The 21,331-nt window shown below is 41.1% G+C and overlaps 1 protein-coding gene across 3 annotated transcripts in view; it reads right to left on the bottom strand.

The window, feature by feature from the left end:
* Positions 1-16,489, bottom strand: part of LOC129866870 (early endosome antigen 1-like) — a 44,398-nt gene extending 27,909 nt beyond the window's left edge. For 2 of the 3 annotated variants that reach the window (XM_055939876.1, XM_055939877.1), the window contains exons 1-8: positions 16,333-16,489; positions 5,384-5,461; positions 5,121-5,233; positions 4,800-4,854; positions 4,647-4,712; positions 4,333-4,372; positions 3,988-4,092; positions 3,483-3,604 (exon numbers count right to left, since the gene is read on the bottom strand). In XM_055939876.1, the coding sequence (XP_055795851.1) occupies positions 3,483-3,604; positions 3,988-4,092; positions 4,333-4,372; positions 4,647-4,712; positions 4,800-4,854; positions 5,121-5,233; positions 5,384-5,461; positions 16,333-16,356 (603 nt within the window). In that variant the 5' untranslated portion in view covers positions 16,357-16,489. Of the gene's footprint in view, positions 1-3,482; positions 3,605-3,987; positions 4,093-4,332; positions 4,373-4,646; positions 4,713-4,799; positions 4,855-5,120; positions 5,234-5,383; positions 5,462-16,332 lie in introns of those variants that run through there. The other variant, XM_055939878.1, reaches the window with a different exon arrangement.
* Between the last annotated feature and the right edge of the window lie 4,842 nt (positions 16,490-21,331).

Below are 21,331 nucleotides of genomic sequence, written 5' to 3'. Positions count from 1 at the left end.
ATCTTCATCTAAGCCACAACAATAGACAAACACAGTGTGCTTAAACTAATAACACACACATTATTGTATTTTTCTTGTCTATATTGAATACATAATTTCAACATTCACAGTGTAGGTTATAAAAAGTATGTGAACTCCTAGGTAAATGACTTCTCTAAAAGCTAATTGGAGTCAGGAGTCATCTAACCTGGAGTCCAATCAATGAGACGAGACTGGAGATTTTGGTTAGAGCTGCCCTGCAAATTTGAGATTGCTATTCACAAGAAGCATTGCCTGAGAAGAACCATGCCTCGAACAAAAGAGATCTTAGAAGACCTAAGATTAAGAATTGTTGCTATAAATAAAGCTGGAAAGGGTTACAAAAGTATCTCTAAAAGTCAGTCCACGGTAAGACAAATTGTCAATAAATGGCTACATTTTAGCACTGTTGCTACTCTCCGCAGAGTGAAGGAAAAGCAGCCAACAAGTGCTCAGCATATGTGGGAACTCCTTCAAGACCCTTGAAAAAGCATTCCAGGTGAAGCTGGCTGAGAGAATGCCAAGAGTGTGCAAACCTGTCATCAAGGCAAAGGGTGGCTACTTTGAAGAATCTCAAATATAAGATACATTTATTTGTTTAACAATTTTTTGCTTACTACATGATTCCATCTGTGTTGTTTCAAAGTTTTGATATTTTCACTATTATTCTACAACGTAGAAAAAAGTAAACAAACAAAAACCTGTGAATGAGTAGGTGTGTCCAAACTTTTAACTGGTAGCAATATATATATATATATATATATATATATATATATATATATATATATATATATATATATATATATATATATATATATATATTTGCAGGACGGCCACTCCTGCAAATAGAGAGTCAACAGTGAAGAGGCGACTCCGGGATGCTGGCCTTCTAGGCAGAGTTCCTCTGTCCATTGTCTATGTTCTTTTGCCCATCTTAATCTTTTTTTTTTTATTGGCCAGTCTGACATATGGGTTTTTCTTTGCAACTCTGCCTAGAAGGCCAGCATCCCGGAGTCGCCTCTTCACTGTTGACGTTGAGACTGGTGTTTTGCAGGTACTATTTAATGAAGCTGCCAGTTGAGGACGTGTGAGGCGTCTGTTTCTCAAACTAGACACTCTAATGTACTTGTCCTCTTGCTCAGTTGTGCACCAGGGCCTCCCACTCCTCTTTCTATTCTGGTTAGAGACAGTTTGAGCTGTTCTGTGAAGGGCTCTGTACACAGCGCTGTACGAGATCTTCAGTTTCTTGGCAATATCTCGCATGGAATAGCATTCATTTCTCTGAACAAGAATAGATTGACGAGTTTCAGAAGAATTTTGAGCCTGTAATCAAAGCCACAAATACTGATGCTCCAGATATTCAACTAGTCTAAAGAAGGCCAGTTTTATTGCTTCTTTAATCAGAACAACATTTTTCAGCTATGCTAACATTATTGCAAAAGGGTTTGGATTTGCAAACACAACGTGTTTGGATTTGCAAACACAACGTGCCATTGGAACACAGGAGTGATGGTTGCTGATAATGAGCCTCTGTACGCCTATGTAGATATTCCATTAAAAGAAAATTGCCGTTTCCAGCTACAATAGTCATTTACAACATTAACAATGTCTACACTGTATTTATGATCAATTTGATGTTATTTTAATGGACATTTTTTTTGCTTTTCTATCAAAAACAAGGAAATGTCTAAGTGACCCCAAACTTTAGAACGGTAGTGTGTGTATATATATATACACACACACACACACAAACACACATATATATATATAGTTGAAGTCAGAAGTTTACATACACTTAGGTTGGTCTCATTAAAACTTGTTTTTCAACCACTCCACAAATTTCTTCTTAACAAACTATAGTTTTTGGCAAGTCGGTTAGGACATCTACTTTGTGCATGACAAGTAATTAACAGATTATTTCACTTATAATTCAATGTATCACAATTCCAGTGGGTCAGAAGTTTACATACACTAAGTTGACTGTGCCTTTAAACAGCTTGGAAAATTCTAGAAAATTATGTCATGGCTTTAGAAGCTTCTGATAGGCTAATTTACATAATATGAGTCAACTGGAGGTATACCTGTGGATGTATTTCAAGGCCTACCTTCAAACTCAGTGCCTCTTTGCTTGACATCATGGGTAAATCAAAAGAAATCAGCCCAAAAAATTGTAGACCTCCACAAGTCTGGTTCATCCTTGGGAGAAATTTCCAAACGCCTGAAGGTACCACGTTCATCTGTTCAAACAATAGTACGCAAGTATAAACACCATGGAACCACGCAGCCGTCATACCGCTCAGGAAGGAGACACGTTCTGTCTCCTAGAGATGAACATACTTTGGTGCGTAAAGTGCAAATCAATCCCAGAACAACAGTAAAGGACCTTGTGAAGATGCTGGAGGAAACGGGTACTAAAGTATCTATATCCACAGTAAAACCAGTCCTATATCGACATAAGCTGAAAGGCCGCTCAGCAAGGAAGAAGCCACTGCTCCAAAACTGCCATAAAAAAGTCCGACTACGGTTTGCAACTGCACATGGGGATAAAGATCGTACTTTTTGGAGAAATGTCCTCTGGTCTGATGACACAAAAATAGAACTGTTTGGCCATAATGACCATTGTTATGTTTGGAGGAAAAAGGGGGAGGCTTGCAAGCCGAAGAACACCATCCCAACTGTGAAGCACAGGGGTGGCAGCATCATGTTGTGGGGGTGCTTTGCTGCAGGAGGGACTGGTGCACGTCATAAAATAGATGGCATCATGAGAAAGGAAAATGATGTGAATATATTGAAGCAACATCTCAAGACATCAGTCAGGAAGTTAAAGCTTGGTCGCAAATGGGTCTTCCAAATGGACAATGACCTCAAGCACTTCCAAAGTTGTGGCAAAATGGCTTAAGGACAACAAAGTCAAGGTATTGGAATGGCCGTCACAAAGCCCTGACCTCAATCCTATAGAAAAATTGTGGGCAGAACTGAAAAAGCATGTGCAAGCAAGGAGGCCTACAAACCTGACTCAGTTACACCAGCTCTGTTAGGAGGAATGGGCCAAAATTCACCCAACTTATTGTGGGAAGCTTGTGGAAGGCTACCCGAAATGTTTGACCCAAGTTAAACAATTTAAAGGCAATGCTACCAAATACTAATTGAGTGTATGTAAACGTCTGACCCACTGGGAATGTGATGAAAGAAATAAAAGCTGAAATAAATCATTCTCTCTACTATTATTCTGACATTTCACATTCTTAAAATAAAGTGGTGATCCTTACTGACCTAAGGCAGGGAATTTTACTAGGATTAAATGTCAGGAATTGTGAAAAACTGAGTTTAAATGTATTTGGCAAAGGTGTATGTAAACTTCTGACACCTGTAATATACACACACACACACACACACACACGACAGTGTGTGTATGCTTTTATGTGTGCATGTCTGAGAGTGTATACACAGTCTCTGTTAGTTACCAGTTCAGTGTGGAGCCGGTCCGTGTCTTGCCTCTCTCTCTGTAGCTCCTGGCTCAGATTCGCCAGCCTCTGGTCTGCAGCCTCCCTCAGGCTCTTCTCCTCATCATAACGAGACTTGACATCTATCAGGGTCACCAACACACGTTAAATTGAATTTCCCTTTAGAGATCAATAAAGTATCAATCTGTATATTTATCTTCTATCCTAACCCTTACCTCTGAGCTACCTGCCTATGGAACATCCATTTCCCCCAAAAATATACATTTACACAATGAACAGTGAAATTAAATGTGGTTCAACCAAAGCAGGTTTAGAGAAGCTAAATGAACTATACCTCTGACTCCCTACTGAAGACAACACAATAAATTCACATTATGGCCCAGATACAAAGTTGGGAGAACAACATCCACTGTGGTTTCCAACAGAGTTAGCCAGCAACACACAGAGCTCCCAGTCACACCGACCACACTGAAGCTGGATATAAAGATGGCCGCCACACACTAACCCACAATATCTGTGGCCAGCTGGGCAGCCTTCTGCTCAAACAGGTCTTTCATCTGCTTGATGTTGAACGTCTCTGTCTCCGCCTCGTTCAGCTTAATCGCCAAGGCTGCACGGGGGAAAGGGAAAGGAATGAGCATCAATATCTCAGTGATTGAAGTCCGCTATCAAAGTAAAGAGACAATTGGATTTAAAGAACTGGGTCGTGTTCATTTGAGCACACAATAGCAAAACATTGTGCAAGGGAAAATGAAAACATTTCTTATTGGACGATTACATAAAGTACTTTTTTGTTTCTCAACGCTTTCTTCTGTTTGGGGCCTAATGAACATGATTTTAATTCACTCACCAGAATCCTCTAATCCTGTCTGGCCATCATTCTGTGGACCCTGAAAAGAGAGGAATACTGATGTCACACCATACCAGCCAAGCATTGTATCAAGCATCAGCATTGCTTAACTGTAAAATGCATTTGACTGTAGTTTGCTATTTTATTATCGCTTGACTGCTACTGCATCCTTATTTCATGTCAATTCCGCCAAGGCATTCTGGTACAAATCGACATGAAAAATGAAAATGTATTTGAACTGAGGAGACCGTTAATTTCTGAGCAAGTGGCCGTCTTAAGATATTATTTGATATGAGTCATCTTAGAGGAATTACTTGCTTCAGGTGTCCTTGAACTTTGTCTAGTTCCTTCTTCAACTCCGCAGAGAACCATTTCTCCTCCTGAATCACACACACACACACACACACACGATCAATAAACATAATAAATGATCTATATAATCTCTTCCCAAAAATGTATGTTCGTACCTTGAGCGAAGTCTGCAGTTCTTGCAACTCTTGCCGGAGAAGCACAAGGTCTTCACTGAAAAAAGAGAAGACATTACCTGAAATGTATTTTAAAAATGTTCTTTATTAATCTGTACTTCTATAGAACACTTTGTAATTACTCTAAGTATATAAGGATAAGACAGACTGAGGAAGAAGAAAATGTGTGGGTGTGCTGGTAAATGTTATGACTCGGGGCCATAGGAGGAAAAAGGTACAGGATAAGCCTAGTATTCTACACGCCTAGATCGAGGGCAACGAAGTATAACCCTTATGTTAAACAGTAGAGAAAGGGGTTCTTACCGGCCAGGGCCCATGTGTGAGGGCTGGTCTCCTGAATCGTGGTACAGCTCATAGTGCTTGAATAGCTCCTCTGCTGAGTTGTGGGACTTCATACACTGGGGACAGATGAACCCCTACAAACAGACATAGATGTTATCAGACTACAGGATACAGGAGAGGGATCATGGCCCTACAACTTAAAGTTCAGTGGTACAGTAGTCCAGGGGTTCCCCCTTTGGTAGGCAATAGAGTCAGTCAGGTGAGTTACACGAGACAAGTGTTACCTCAGAGGTCTGGTCATTGTTGAGGTCTGCACTGGGCTGGTCTGACTCAGAGTTCTGAGAGCCTCCTTTCCCAGGAGTCTGTAGAAGGGAGACAAAACATTGAAAGTGAGTCACAGCCGGGGGCATCTTGTTAGGCCATCCATTTGCTGAAATCTACCAAAACAAGTAGCGTTGGCATCTCCATATATACTTTCATTCCTGTTTTAAAACTGTTACCGGAGAAATTCAGAATAGGCTTGTGGGCATCCAAGAGCAAAACAACTGACATGTACGTGTTTGTGAGAGACTCATAATAGTTTTTAGCCCAAACTGTTCGGAGGCTACAGGCAAAATCCTAGAGGAAAATCTGGTTCAGTCAGCTTTCCACCAGACACTGGGAGATGAATTCACCTTTCAGCAGGACAATAACCTAAAACACAAGGCTAAATCTACACTGGAGTTGCTTACCAAGAAGAGATTGAATGTTCCGGAGTGGCCGAGTTACAGTTTTGACTATGGCAAGACCTGAAAATGGTTGTCTAGCAACTATCAACAAGCAATTTGATGGAGCTTGAAGAATTTTTTAAATAATAAATGGGCAAATGTTGCACAATCCAGGTGTGGAAAGCTCTTAAAAGACTCATTGCTGTAATCACTGTCAAAAGGTGCTTCTACAAAGTGCTGACTCAGAGGTGTGAATACTTATGTAAATGAGATATTTCTGTATTTCATTTTCAATAAATGTGCAAAAAGTTCTAAAAACATGGTTTTCACTTTGCCATTGTGGGGTATTGTGTGTAGATGGGTGAGAAAAAAGAAATATTTAATACATTTGGAATTCAGGCTATAACAACAAATGCAGAATGAAGTATGAATACTTTCTGAAGGCACTGTATATATATATATATATATATATATATATATATATATATATATATATATATATATATATATATAAACATATTTTTTTTGGAATGAACAGCTGAATTGAAGATGGGACTGCCTCACTTTCATGCGGTTGAGTCTGTTTATGCGACAACATGGACTCTTAACGTGAAACTTTGTTGCCCCTTGCTGAAACAAGCAAAGTGTTGTAGCAAACAATAAATACAATTGGCTTGGAACCTCTAACCCTGGCAATCATGGGTACAATCGCAATGGCTACCTGGTATTGTGATGCAATACTTTTCATGGTAATGTAGAATGTTCATTCAAATGATGTTAACTAATGTGGCTTAGGGGTGTGAAAATTTAAACGAAATTTGGATCCTTAACACGTTAACAAAAACCCCTAACCGAAAAACGTTTCCCCCACAATTATCACAAAACATATTTTCCGTGTTATATACTTTTGAATTAACTAGGGAAAACATTCTTATTTACAATGACGGCCTACCAAAAGGCCTCATGCGGGGACTGGGATTAAAATAAATAAATAAATACAAAATAAATATAGGACAAAACACACATCACAACAAGAGAGACAACACTACATAAAGAGACCCCTAAGACAACATAGCTAGGCAGCAACACATGGTAGCAAGACAACATAACAACAACATGGTAGCAACAATATTGGGCTCAGTCAACTAACTACACTATACTAACTAGCAGTAGGCTATAAAGGCCTGGGGAAAGTTGAGGAATTTTAATAAAACCAGAGAGGAAGAGGTGAACTTTAGGCTACTTCTGTGAATTTGCGAGGCATTCAAGACAAGACACTGCGAGATACAGATTACCAAAACATTTGAGCACGTAGTTCTTTCTGCCTGCCCCCTCCTCTCTCTCCCTCACGCTGGCTCTTTCTCTTTGCTAATGTTGTGAGTGTGTGCTCAGTCTTCGGACTGTTGCGTTTAGAATACCCTAGCCTATTCATTAAGGATAGGCCCTGCTTTAATGAAGTTGAGACATTGCACGTCAAGAAATAACGAGATACAGCTATTGATTGCCGATATGGTGAAATGCAAATGTAACCGATGTGAAATGGCTAGCTAGTTAGCGGTGGTGCGCGCTAATAGCGTTTCAAATCGGTGACGTCACTCGCTTTGAGACCTTGAAGTAGTGGTTCCCCTTGCTCTGCAAGTGCCGCGGCTTTTGTGGAGTGATGGGTAACGATGCTTCGTGGGTGACTGTTGTTGATGTGTGCAGAGGGTCCCTGGTTCGCGCCCGGGTCGGGGCGAGGGAACGGACTAAAGTTATACTGTTACACAAACTTTGCAATGTGGAATTAAGGGACAGTAATAGGAGGTAGGACAGGTGCAATGTTAACCATCAAAGGGAGGCGCACCGTGAGACAAACGGCAGCAGCCGAGATGAGAAGCATTGTGAAATCACCTGGAATTAAATTTTTCTAACGAAAAATCGATTAAAGAACGGCAGTTTAATGGTTGAGAAAGAAGGTAAATTTGTTATATCCCCAATGTAGCTCATTCAATGGAATGTATTTTTGTAACGTCAGTTGAGTTTAATCAATAAATCACAGCACATATTTATAGCAAAAAATAAGTTTCTTAAATATGCTGTCCTAACATTGGAAAATGTTACCAAGGTGACATCGTCCACTGAACCACCTTTCATCCTCAAGAGTCAGACTTAATCTTACCAAAAACTATAAACGTGTAGCTAATATAGATTTTTTGTTGTTGTTGCAAGTCTTCACTACCTAATTCTACATCAAGCGAAGGTGCTTTGTTGTGGTAAAAATCCACATTTATACAATTTTAAAAGTGCATGAAAATGTGCTAGCTAGTGTGTGCTTGCTGGTTGAACTAGTCTCAAATCAAGCCACATGAAACGAAAGACAGCGATGCTAACAACGCCAGTTAAACACACACAATGCTGAATACTCCTTTCCTCTAGCTAGCATAGTGAAGTTCTAGCTAACGCACAAATTAGTTATATCTGTTCTGCCATGATTAGTGCACCGAGTTCTACAGCGCAGCCAACTTATATGTTACAAAGTAGCGAGGCACAGTGCCAGCTGACAGATACACGCTGATTTATGAGAACAGTCCCATAATTTTGGTGCCATCAACAATCTATCAAACTATACTGAACAAAAATATAAATTCAAGGATTTTACTGAGTTCATATAAGGAAATCGGGCACACCCATGGCGCAGCCCACAAAATGACTTTATTACAGACAGAAATACTCTTCAGTTTCTTCAGCCGGATGTGGAGGTCCTGGGCTGGCGTGGTTACACATGGTCTGCGGTTATGAAGCCAGTTGGACGTACTGCTTAATTCTCTAAACTGACGTTGGAGGCGTCTTATGGTAGCAAAATTCGTATTATATTCTCAGGCAACAGCTCTGGTGGACATTCAGTATGCCAATTGCACGTTCCCGCCAAAACTTGAGACATCGGTGCTATTGTGATGTGTGGCAAAACTGCACATTTTAGAGTGGCCTTTATTGTCTCCACCATTACATGCACCTGTGTAATGATTATGCTGTTTAATCATCTTCTTGATATGCCACACTTGTCAGGATTATATTGGCAAAGAAGAAATGCTCACCAACAGGGATCTAAACACATTTGTGCACAAAATGAGAGAAATAAGCTTTATGTGGGTATGTAACATTTCTGGGATCTTTTATTTCACCACATGAAACATGGGACCAACACTTTACATGTTGCGTTCATATTTTTGTTCAGTATAGTTACCATATGGCCATTCAAAGAAGCTTGCACTAGGCTTCTATCTGAAAAAGGTTTGCTCAGCTGATCCGAGCATGGTTTGCCGTAGTTCTAAGTAGCTAGTGAGACATAGCTACCGAGAGCGGAGTGATTTTCAGAATTAGAAACTAGTGATAGCTGGATGAGCAAAAGCTAGATTTTTAAGAGAGGAGTTCCACATCGTACAAGACAGATCGCTTGAGGAACGAGCGTCGTGTAGTAGTGACGCCATCTGACGCCAGAGTTGGGTACGCAAAAAAGTTCTCTAACCAATTTATGTCAAACCACGCCCCCTTTCTGAAAGGAGCGTATGCCAGCCTCATATGTCATTTTGTCAACAGAATGAGAGCTGTAATTGTATAAGATAAAATCAAATCACATTTTATTTGTCACATACATACACATACACATGGTTAGCAGATGTTAATGCGAGTGTAGCGAAATGCTTGTGCTTCTAGTTCCGACCATGCAGTAATATCTAACAAATAATCGAACAATTTCACAACAACTACCTCATACACACAAGTGTAAAGGAATGAATAAGAATATGTACATAAAAATATATGAATGAGTGATGGCCAAACGGCATAGGCAAGATGCAGTAGATGGTATAGAGTACAGTATATACATATGAGATGAGTAATGTAGGGTATGTAAACATTATATAAAGTGGCATTGTTGAAAGTGGCTAGTGATACATTTATTACATACATTTTTCCATTATTAAAGTGGCTAGAGTTGAGTCAGTATGTTGGCAGCAGCCACTCAATGTTAGTGATGGCTGTTTAACAGTCTGATGGCCTTGATATAGAAGCTGTTCTTCAGTCTCTCGGTTCCCGCTTTGATGCACCTGTACTGACCTCGCCTTCTGGATGATAGTGGGGTGAACAGGCAGTGGCTCGGGTGGTTGTTGTCCTTGATTATCTTTTTGGCCTTCCTGTGACATCGGGTGGTGTAGGTGTCCTGGAGGGCAGGTAGTTTGCCCCCGGTGAAGCGTTGTGCAGACCTCACTACTCTCTGGAGAGCCTTACGGTTATGGGCGGAGCAGTTGCCGTACCAGGCAGGGATACAGCCCAACAAGATGCTCTCGATTGTGCATCTGTAAAAGTTTGTGAGTGTTTTTGGTGACCAGCCGAATTTCTTCAGCCTCCTGAGGTTGAAGAGGAGCTACTGTGCCTTCTTCACCACGCTGTCTGTGGGGGTGGACCATTTTAGTTTGTCCGTGATATGTACGCTGAGGAACTTAAAACTTTCCACCTTCTCCACTACTGTCCCGTCAATGTGGATAGGGGGCTGCTCCCTCTGCTGTTTCCTGAAGTCCACGATCATCTCCTTTGTTTTGTTGACATTGAGTGCGAGGTTATTTTCCTGACACCACACCCCGAGGGCCCTCACCTCCTCCCTGTAGGCCGTCTCGTCATTGCTGGTAATCAAGCCTACAATTGTAGTGTCATCTGCAAACTTGATGATTGAGTTGGAGGCGTACATAGCCACGCAGTCGTGGGTGAACAGGGAGTACAGGAGAGGGCTGAGAACGCACCCTTGTGGGGCCCCAGTGTTGAGGATCAGCGGGGTGGAGATGTTGTTACCTACCCTCACCACCTGGGGGCGGCCCGTCAGGAAGTCCAGGAACCAGTTGCACAGGGCGTGGTCGAGACCCAGGGTCTCGAGCTTAATGACGAGTTTGGAGGGTACTATGGTGTTAAATGGTGAGCTGTAATCGATGAACAACATTCTTACATAGGTATTCCTCTTGTCCAGATGGGTTAGGGCAGTGTGCAGTGTGATTGCGATTGCGTCGTCTGTGGACCTATTGGGGCGGTAAGCAAATAGGAGTGGGTCTAGGGTGTCAGGTAGGGTGAAGGTGATATGGTCCTTGACTAGTCTCTCAAAGCACTTCATGATAACGGAAGTGAGTGCTACGGGGCGGTAGTCGTTTAGCTCAGTTACCTTAGCTTTCTTGGGAACAGGAACAATGGTGGTCCTCTTGAAGCATGTGGGAACAGCAGACTGGGATAAGGATTGATTGAAAATGTCTGTAAACACACCAGCCAGCTGGTCTGCGCATGCTCTGAGGCCACGGCCGGGGATGCCGTCTGGGCCTGCAGCCTTGCGAGGGTTAACACGTTTAAATGTTTTACTCACGTTGGCTGCAGTGAAGGAGAGCCCGCAGGTTTTGGTAGCGGGCCGTGTCAGTGGCACTGTATTAACCCTCAAAGAGAGCAAAGAAGTTGTTTAGTCTGTCTGGGAGCAAGACATCGTGGTCCGCGACGGGGCTGTTTTTTCTTTTGTCCGTGATTGACTGTAGACCCTGCCACATACCTCTCGTGTCTGAGCCGTTGACTTGCGACTCCACTTTGTCTCTATACTGACACTTAGCTTGTTTGATTGCCTTGCGAAGGGAATAGCTACACTGTTTGTATTCGGTCATGTTTCTGGTCACCTTGCCCTGATTAAAAGCAGTGGTTCGCACTTTCAGTTTTGCGCGAATGCTGCCATCAATCCACGGTTTCTGGTTGGGGAATGTTTTAATAGACCCTGTGGGTACAACATCACCGATGCACTTGCTAATAAACTCACTCACTGAATCAGCGTATTCATCAATGTTGTTGTTCGACATTATGCGGAACATATCCCAGTGCACGTGATCGAAGCAATCTTGAAGCGTGGAATCCGATTGGTCGGACCAGCTTTGAACAGACCTGAGCGCGGCTGCTTCCTGGATGAGGATAAGCCTCATCCAGGCGAGTAATGTCTAAAGACAAGTGAAATGCCATAGAAGTCCCAAGTTATTTACAAGATGTTTTAGCTTTAAATTTGGCACATTATTGTTGGATAAAGTACAAACATTATTCTGGCAAGCACAGACCAGAGTAAGAAGGGCCAAGATTGCTCTGTGTGTTCTGCCTACTTGAAGATGAGTGGAGATTATTTGTTCCACAATGTATATTTTAAAGGGAAATTACTTTATAACATGATATGTTGTTTATTCTCTGTTTTTCTTCCATGTGAATACCAGACTGTTGTGGTGTAGGCCTATGGGTGTCTATCAACTTCCAGCAACACCAGAAATGGGAGTCAAGCTTCTAAAATGCACATTGAGGTAAGACAGACAGTTTCATGTTAACATTGTGCCATTGATTCTTATTTTTGATTAGCAGATGTCTCAATCATAACACTAAAGATCCATTCCACTGAAATTCCTAAAATCACTGTAGTAAGTGGAACTCCAGTCAGTCAGGAAACAGTAAATGACAAACAAATAAGGGTAACATCCTAATAGTCTGTGGATACGCCTCCTTGTCCTTCTCAATCAGGATAGACCGTAGACTGCTAAATGTGACGTACTAAATGTGTACATGTATTCTAAAAAAACATTCAGTGTAGATGGCGCCATTGTACTGTACTTATTTATGCTAACAATATTTTGAATATTACTTTGTTTAGGCCTACTTGTCAGATTTGACAATTGACATACACCAAGATGAAACGTCAAGTACAAATGAGGCTGTGATGACCAGCAGGAGGAAAGTCAGCAAAAAAACGGTGAGTAAATAACAACTTCAAAGTCACACATTTACTTATGCTCCTTTTATGTTGATTCAAATGAAGTCCAAGGTGACATCATCAGCAGTCACACAGATACTGGCAAGCATCTGCGCTTGTGCACAAGAGTTTGCTTCACTCTCGTAGCATGATAGTTGTGTGACAAATGCTGACGAGCTTAAGCTCTAATGTCACTTCACTCTGTTTGTTGCAGAAGTCGCCCCACTGCTCATTGTAACGTCACATTGTGAATCTACCTTTAACTTGTAATGGCCATTGTATACTATTATCATTTATTTCCATTGTATTCAGTTGCTTACATTTATTTATTATGTCACCCAGTCATGTCTATTACCTAAGTATATTGGTGTGAATGGGAGGAGGGAGTAATTATGTGATGGTGTTTCTGCCTGACTACATTGCTGATGTTGCATTACATAACCAATGATTGTGCGCCACGTCATCGACTGCACAGTTGGGCATCAGATTGCTATATCATATGATGTGGTTAGTTTATATGTTTAACACCTCCCCAGGCGTGAAATCTGGCATGCATCTGCAATGTAGTCAGGCAGGAATGCTAACACTGTGTGGCCCTTCGTTAATTTCTTGCATCCTCTCTCCTCGCCTCTTCAAATGCATTGGAGGAGAAAGGTTGAAGGGAGAAACCTCCAATCTAACCCTCTAATCCATTTTGAAAAGGGGGTGAGGGAAGAGAACGAGAGGAATCTTGGTAAGACAAATTGACACTTCTGAATCCCAATCAAACCCTAGCCCCTAAACACTTGTTAGACCTCAGAGTGTTGGATAGATGAAAGCAATATAGTGACAATTCCACCTAGCCTGTCAGAGGGCAAGATGGAGCTACTGTAGCACGGTGCATGTGAGAGTTCTACTGCCTCAGAGGACCAGGCTTTTCTGGTTGCCTCTACACTGCAGACCCCTGTTCTGATGTTCACATGTGGGGCCTGTGCGTGACAACACTTTTATAGAGGTGGAATACTGTAGCGCGGCGTATGAGTCTTAATACAGCCTTTTACCATAAGCCTCGCTTTGCTCCAGCCAATGTATTGAGAGAGTGGGATCAGCTGAAGGGAGGCTCGATCCTATGATCCTGCGGTGCAGAGGCATATACTCTACTCCATCCACTACAAAATCTTGGTCCTTGAAAACAGTAGTACACTTATACACTGTGCTATTCTTTCACCATATAGCTTCCAATCCGTACAGGTGATGTACTGCACTTGTCCAGGAAAAAAAGATTGGGTGCATCCAATTCTTGCCCGGGTGGGCAGATATTAGGGTGGGCAGTTTGTGCCTAGTGGTATATGCAGAAGGATCTGCTCACAAATGACAGCAATGCTGACTCTGAGGGGTGGAGTTAAACAAAATAACAATGAAATGCATGTGGTGAAGATAATCAATGATCAGAAGTTTGTTAATCAATAATGAAAATGTTTGTTAAACGAACATTTTCACAGCCAACAGGCAAACACGATAGTGTTACGTTTTGGGCTGGGAATTGCCAGGGACCTCACAATATATTATCACAATACTTAGATACTGATATGATATGTATTGCGATTCTCACAATTCTATATGGATTGCGATTCAATACTGTGATTTTATTGAGATTCAATGTTTCAAATATATTGCTCACCATATGTCTGCTGCAGAGGGACAAGAGAGAGCCATGAAAAAAAGAGTTTTGATCAGTCATGGAAATAAAAAAGTGCTGAAAACAAAATGGCTCCTTATTTAAAAAGATGGTGCACAAGCTGTAATGGAAAAATACTGGAGTTTTGGTGCAGGTACAGTCAACTAGTGCAAAAATAATATTGCGATATTGTCAAAACCGTACAATATAGCACCGATATACTGGCCGTCTGTGACAACAAATTATTTATCAAAATCAGTGTGATGTTCCACTAATATTTGTTTTATTGTTTGTAAATGTTCTCTTCTCTTTTTGGTCTGATTGAATAGCTATAATGTGCTGCTGCGTTTCTCCCATTGTATTTGTAGTACACATTCATCTTAATGTATTGTATACATTAGGGGTCGTGGGATGTACGTTTGGCTCCATAATTGACAAAAATGATGATCCCATCCCTGTGCTTTCCAATGCTTTTGCCAAAGACAAACTAACAACAGTACAAATGTTGACATAATATACGCACAAACTGTTCAGAACTGTTTTGGATGGGAAGCATCGACAATGTGGATCACATTGAGGGAGTATCTCCTAGAACTGATGTCTTTATCTTTACCCAATAGTTTTTAACCCTTAACCTCATGGTTTCCAACTTTACTGAGTATGTATCTTTCCTTGACAATTCCAAATAACATAGAGGAAAGGGATTTTTTTTTACGTAATGTGAAATACAATTGAAATGCAGTATATGACAGAATTAGTGTAACTGACAAACTTTTGCTGTGATTAACAAGTAGGCTAGAGATAAATATCTGAATATCATCAAAGATCCTCTATGATATCACTGAAATGGATGTCCATCTGTGGTTTAGAATGAACTGACTGTTCTGCTGTCTGACCACTACAACAGAGGTCATGCAACATGAAGTGTTGGAATGGGGCTAGCTAGCTGTAGCTAACTTTTACAACATTCAGTAGCTTTGTCTCTAACTACGTTTTGTTTTGAACATGTTGGATTGATCATCACAGATTGGTCAAAGAAAGACTGGAACATGCAAACTGTCAAGGACTAATGACACCTGGACCTGAATCTGCGATACACAATAACACATGATAATGATAGCTAGCTGGCTAGTAGGAGCACAGATAGAACAATGAGACAGATATTTCACCGGAAGTATAAATGTGAAGCATCCGGTGGGCGTTTCCATTCGACCAAATATGCTGGGCAGTGGGAGAAAGATGGAGCGAGATGAATTTGTCGTCATTATGCTAATTTTATCATCGATTAAACATTTGATCTCAATACAGTTATTTTTCCAAAACTAGAATGGGTTACGAACAAAGTAGACAAAGTTTTGTAGACTTTACCATCTGCCAAAGGTTTAAAAACTGGTGTTTAGAAGGAGTGCATGGGCAAATAGTTATTGCACACGCGCACTTCACAGTGTAGGCGTTCCCTCCTTGCTTGTTCTGCCCGTTACATTAGACAACGACAGGCTGTGGTCTATCTTGGGTTAGTTATAAAAATCTCTGGAGGTAATGTCTGATTGACATTAATTGCTTGACATTACAGCAACAAAAGCTAACTATCTACACACATAGCTAAACGAGAAGGCTAACGTTCGCCATCTAGGTAGCGGTTATAGGTTAACTTAGCAAGCTAACCTAGTTCTCTGGAGGATGCTATCTAACAGTAGTAACAATTGCAACGGCTAACCTGTAGCGCTAGCTAGCTGGCTGGGCATGTTGCGTAACGTTAGCTCGCGACGGTAACTAACTACATTTTAACCATCAGCCATGGCAAGAGACAAACTTATATTTTACTAGCTAAGTTAGTAGTAAGCGAATTGTAACAACACGCTAAGTTAACTGTCTACTGACTTTTTATACCTGTACATTTGAGCCAGCTAGCTAAACGTTAAATAACTAGCTCGCATCAGAGCCATGTATCAATCTCGGCTGGTTTTGTTGTGTCGGCCTGGCTGGCTGACAACAGACAGACACAGAAGGGAAGGCCTGTGCAACACAATAAAACGGACCTGGTTTCATACAAACTGCACGCCTGCCGATTTGATTCTGGAATCTTACCATTTGAAGTATCCGTCTAAGCATGGTATCGATTTGTGTTTGGCTGTCAAATGAAATGCGATCGATCTTCCGAATGAAAAGTTTACGCCGTTGTTGGTTACTCGGTACACATGACAAGCCCACTGCTTGGTACAGCAGCTGTGAGGGGGCGAGTGGGATGGGCTCTGTCTTGAAGTAAGAAGTATGTTCAAGACATTTAATTGTTTAAAAACAATGGTCACCAACCCTTTCTGAGTAAAGATCACATTCGCAGTCAAAAAGCAACCCGAGATCTAGGGCTCAGATTTATTTTTAAAACATGTCTTTAAAAATGTAGGTCTAACATGAACCTAATAAAAATAGGTCTGTATGAACTACATTTTTGCAGCAGGCAGGCCTAATACATTAACCCATATTATTGGCTATATGCCTGGCCTGCCAATATTGTTATTCTCAGACCCTATTATAGGCTGTTTCAAAACTCGAGCTTTGATAACAAAATCAGTTAGTTGTAGAACTTGCAAGGCACAGCTAAGTATACAATGAAACAATTTGGTATTTTTTTTTTATTCAACCTTTATTTAACCAGGTAGGCTAGTTGAAAACAAGTTCTCCTTTACATCTGCGACCTGGCCAAGATAAAGCAAAGCAGTGCGACACAAACAACAACACAGAGATACACATGGAATAAACAAACATACAGTCAATAACACAATAGAGAAAAAAAAGTCTATAAACAATGTGTGCAAATGAGGTAAGATAAGGGAGGTAAGGCAATAAATAGGCCAGATTGGCAAAATAATTACAATTTAGCAATTAAACACTGGAGTGATAGATGTGCAAGTAGAGATACTTGGGTGCAAAGGAGCAACAACCAAAAAATATCCGTATGGGGATGCGGTAGTTGGATGGGCTATTTACAGATGCAGTGATCTGTGAGCTGCTCTGACAGCTGGTGCTTAAAGTTAGTGAGGGAGATATGGGTCTCCAGCTTCAGTGATTTTTGCAATTCTTTCCAGTCATTGGCAGCAGAGAACTGGAAGGAAAGGCGGCCAAAGCAGGAATTGGCTTTGTGGGTGACAAGTGAAATATACCTGCTGGATCGTGTGCTACGGGTGGATGCTGCTATGGTGACCAGTGAGCTGAGATAAGGTGGGGCTTTACCTAGCAAAGACTTATAGATGACCTGGAGCCAGTGGGTTTGGCGATGAATATGAAGCGAGGGCCAGCCAACGAGAGCATACAGGTTGCAGTGGTGGGTAGTATATGCCAGCAGCATACCACCCTGCATACCACTGCTGGCTTGCTTCTGAAGCTAAGCAGGGTTGGTCCTGGTCAGTCCCTGGATGGGAGACCAGATGCTGCTGGAAGTGGTGTTGGAGGGCCAGTAGGAGGCACTCTTTCCTCTGGTCTAAAAAATATCCCAATGCCCCAGGGCAGTGATTGGGGACACTGCCCTGTGTAGGGTGCTGTCTTTCGGATGGGACGTTAAACGGGTGTCCTGACTCTCTGAGGTCATTAAAAATCCTATGGCACTTATCGTAAGAGTAGGGGTGTTAAAACCTGTTGGGGATGGGGGCGCTGTTTAGACTATTTATGCTAATTTGGTAATTTTTGAAACGGCTTCCCACAAAATCCTTGATCGTACAATATGCATTTTATTATTATTATTGGATAGAAAACAGTCTATAGTTTCTATAGGAGTTGAAATTTTGTCTCTAAGTGGAACAGAGCCCATTCTACAGCAATTTCCCTGACATGGATTCAGATTTCAGAAATGTTGGCCACTGTTCTGAAGTCAGTTAAAAAGGCACTGATATTGCTATGACTGTACGGACACTTCTTACGTCTTCCCCTGGATGCCTTTACGTGATGACGATTCCAATGGGGTCGATTGCGCGTTCACAGGCCCCACAAATGAAAAAACCCTGAAGCTAGTCATTCTTTTGGAGCTGCGTCATGCGCCTAGAGGACACCGGCCCGCTCCTGTTCCAAGCATTAGTGAAGGGGGTAATATTACTCGGGTCATGTTTCTACTCGTTATGGGAGTTAAAAACATCATAAGGTAGTTAATTTAAAGCGTTTTATAGCAATTTATATCCGTTTAGTGCGATTTTGGGACATTTATTTTTGCAACGATGTGAATAGTTGGGCACGCTTTTCAGTTCATCCCGAACGCAGTAGGCATTTCCACATGGCAAGAGGACAGCTTTCCACCAAAAGACGATTGCTCTCAAGAAAGGATCCTTTGCCCAAGATACTGATGGAAGAACAGCTCAAGGTAGGACATTTTTATTATGATAAATCGTGTTTCTGTCGAAACATTTTAGTGGCTTAGGACGCCATGTTTTATGACGTAGCTTCGCTAGGCGCAAACTGTATTGAAAAGTAAGGATAAATTAAAAAATGTTATTCCGCAATTGTATTAAGAATTAAATTGTCTATCAATCCCTGTCCACCCTATATTTTTTAGTCACGTTTATGAGTATTTATGTATAAGAGTAGATCACTGTCTAAGTGGCGCAAGGACTTTTTCTGACCAGCTTGTCTACATTTCACATTGTCTAACCATGATTTTGGTGGCTAAATATAAACATTTGCGATCAAACTCTATATGGAATGTGTAATATGATGTTACAGGAGTGTCATCCGAAGAATTCTGAGAAGGTTAGTGAAAAAATTAATATCTTTTGGCGATGTTGACTTTTATCGCTCACTTTGGCTAGAATCAATGCTGGGCTGCTATGTGCTATGTGCTACGCTAATATAACGATTTATTGTGTTTTCGCTGTAAGACACTTAGAAAATCTGAAATATTGTCTGTATTCACAGGATCTGTGTCTTTCGATTCGTGTATGCTGTGTATTTTTACGAAATGTTTGATGATTAGTAAGTAGGTAAACACGTTGCTCTAAGTAGTTTTTCTATTCCATTTGTGACGGTGGGTGGAATTGTAACCTATGCCATCTACCTGAAATATGCACTTTTTTCTAACAAAACCTATCCCATACCATAAATATGTTATCAGACTGTCATCTAATGAGTTTTTTTGTTGGTTAGGGGCTATAAATATCTTAGTTTAGCCGAATTGGTGATGGCTACTGGTGTTGGTGGACAAATAAAAGATGGTGGATTATGCTAATGTGTTTTTAGGTAATAGATGTACATCTTTACATATTGTGTCTTCCCTGTAAAACATTTTAAAAATCGGACATGTTGACTGGATTCACAAGATCTGTGTCTTTCATTAGCTGTATTGGACTTTAATGTGTGAAAGTTAAATATTTAAAAAATATATTTTTTTTGAATTTCGCGGCACTGGTTTTTCAGTGGGGGGGGGGGGGGTGTGCCGCTAGCGCCACGCTGATCCTAGACCGGTGTCCTGGCTAAATTCCCAATCTGGCCCTCAAACCATCATGGTCACCTAATAATCCCCAGTTTACAATTGGCTCATTCATCCCCCTCCTCTCCCCTGTAACTATTCCCCAGGTCGTTGCTGCAAATGAGAACGTGTTCTCAGTCAACTTACCTGGTAAAATATAAAAAAATGGGGCTTTGGTGACAAAACGGATGGCACTGTGATATACTGCATCCAATTTGCTGAGTAGAGTGTTGGAGGCTATTTTGTAAATGACATCGCCGAAGTCAAGGATCGGTAGGATAGTCAGTTTTACGAGAGTATGTTTGGCAACATGAGTGAAGGATGCTTTGTTTTGCGAAATAGGAAGCCGATTCTAGATTGAATTTTGGATTGGAGATGCTTAATGTGAGTCTAGAAGGAGAGTTTACAGTCTAACCAGACACCTAGGTTTTTGTAGTTGTCCACATATTCTAAGTCAGAACTGTCCAGAGTAGTGATGCTAGACGGGCGGGCAGGTGCGGGCAGCGATCGGTTGAAGAGCATGCATTTATTTTTACTTGCATTTAAGAGCAGTTGGAGGCCACGGAAGGAGTGTTGTATGGCATTGAAGCTCGTCTGGAGGTTAGTTAATTATGGCTGCAATCCCGTTAACGGGATGATATAACAACAGCCAGTGAAAGTGCAGGGCGCTAAATTCAAACAACAGAAATCTCATAATTAAAATTCCTCAAACATACATGTATCTTAGACCATTTTAAAGGTAATCTTGTTGTTAATCCCACCAAAGTTTCCGATTTCAAATAGGCTTTTCAGTGAAAGCACCACAAACGATTATGTTAGGTCACCACCAACTCACAGAAAAATTCAGCAATTTTCCAGCCAAAGAGAGGAGTCACAAAAAGCACAAATAGAGATAAAATGAATCACTAAACTTTGATGATCTTCATCAGATGACACTCATAGGACTTCATGTTACACAATACATATATGTCTTGTTCGATTAAGTTCATATTTATATCCAAAAACCTCAGTTTCCATTGGCGCCATGTTCAGAAATGCCTCCAAAATATCCCGAGAAATTGCAGAGAGCCACGTCAAATAACAGAAATACTCATCATAAACTTTGATGAAAAATACATGTTTTACATAGAATTAAAGATACACTTGTTCTTAATGCAACCGCTGTGTCAGATTTACGGCAAAACACAATAATCTGAAAACAGCGCTCAGCCACAAAAGCAAGCCATACAATTACCCGCCAAATTGTGCAGTCAAAAAAACTCATAAAAAGCATTATAAATCTTCACTTACCTTTGCTGATCTTCGTCGGAATGCACTCCCAGGACTCCCACAAGACATTTTCATTTTGTTCGGTAATTTTTTTTTATTTTTTTATTTTACCAGGTAAGTTGACTGAGAACACGTTCTCATTTGCAGCAACGACCTGGGGAATAGTTACAGGGGAGAGGAGGGGGATGAATGAGCCAATTGTAAACTAGGGGTTATTAGGTGACCATGATGGTAAGAGGGCCAGATTGGGAATTTAGCCAGGACACCGGGGTTAACACCCCTACTCTTACGATAAGTGCCGTGGGATCTTTAATGACCTCAGAGAGTCAGGACACCCGTTTAACGTCCCATCCGAAAGACAGCACCCTA

This window comes from Salvelinus fontinalis, chromosome 12 (genome assembly GCF_029448725.1).
Source record: "Salvelinus fontinalis isolate EN_2023a chromosome 12, ASM2944872v1, whole genome shotgun sequence".
Classification (NCBI taxonomy): domain Eukaryota; kingdom Metazoa; phylum Chordata; class Actinopteri; order Salmoniformes; family Salmonidae; genus Salvelinus; species Salvelinus fontinalis.
This window is presented reverse-complemented; position numbering and strand designations above follow the sequence as displayed.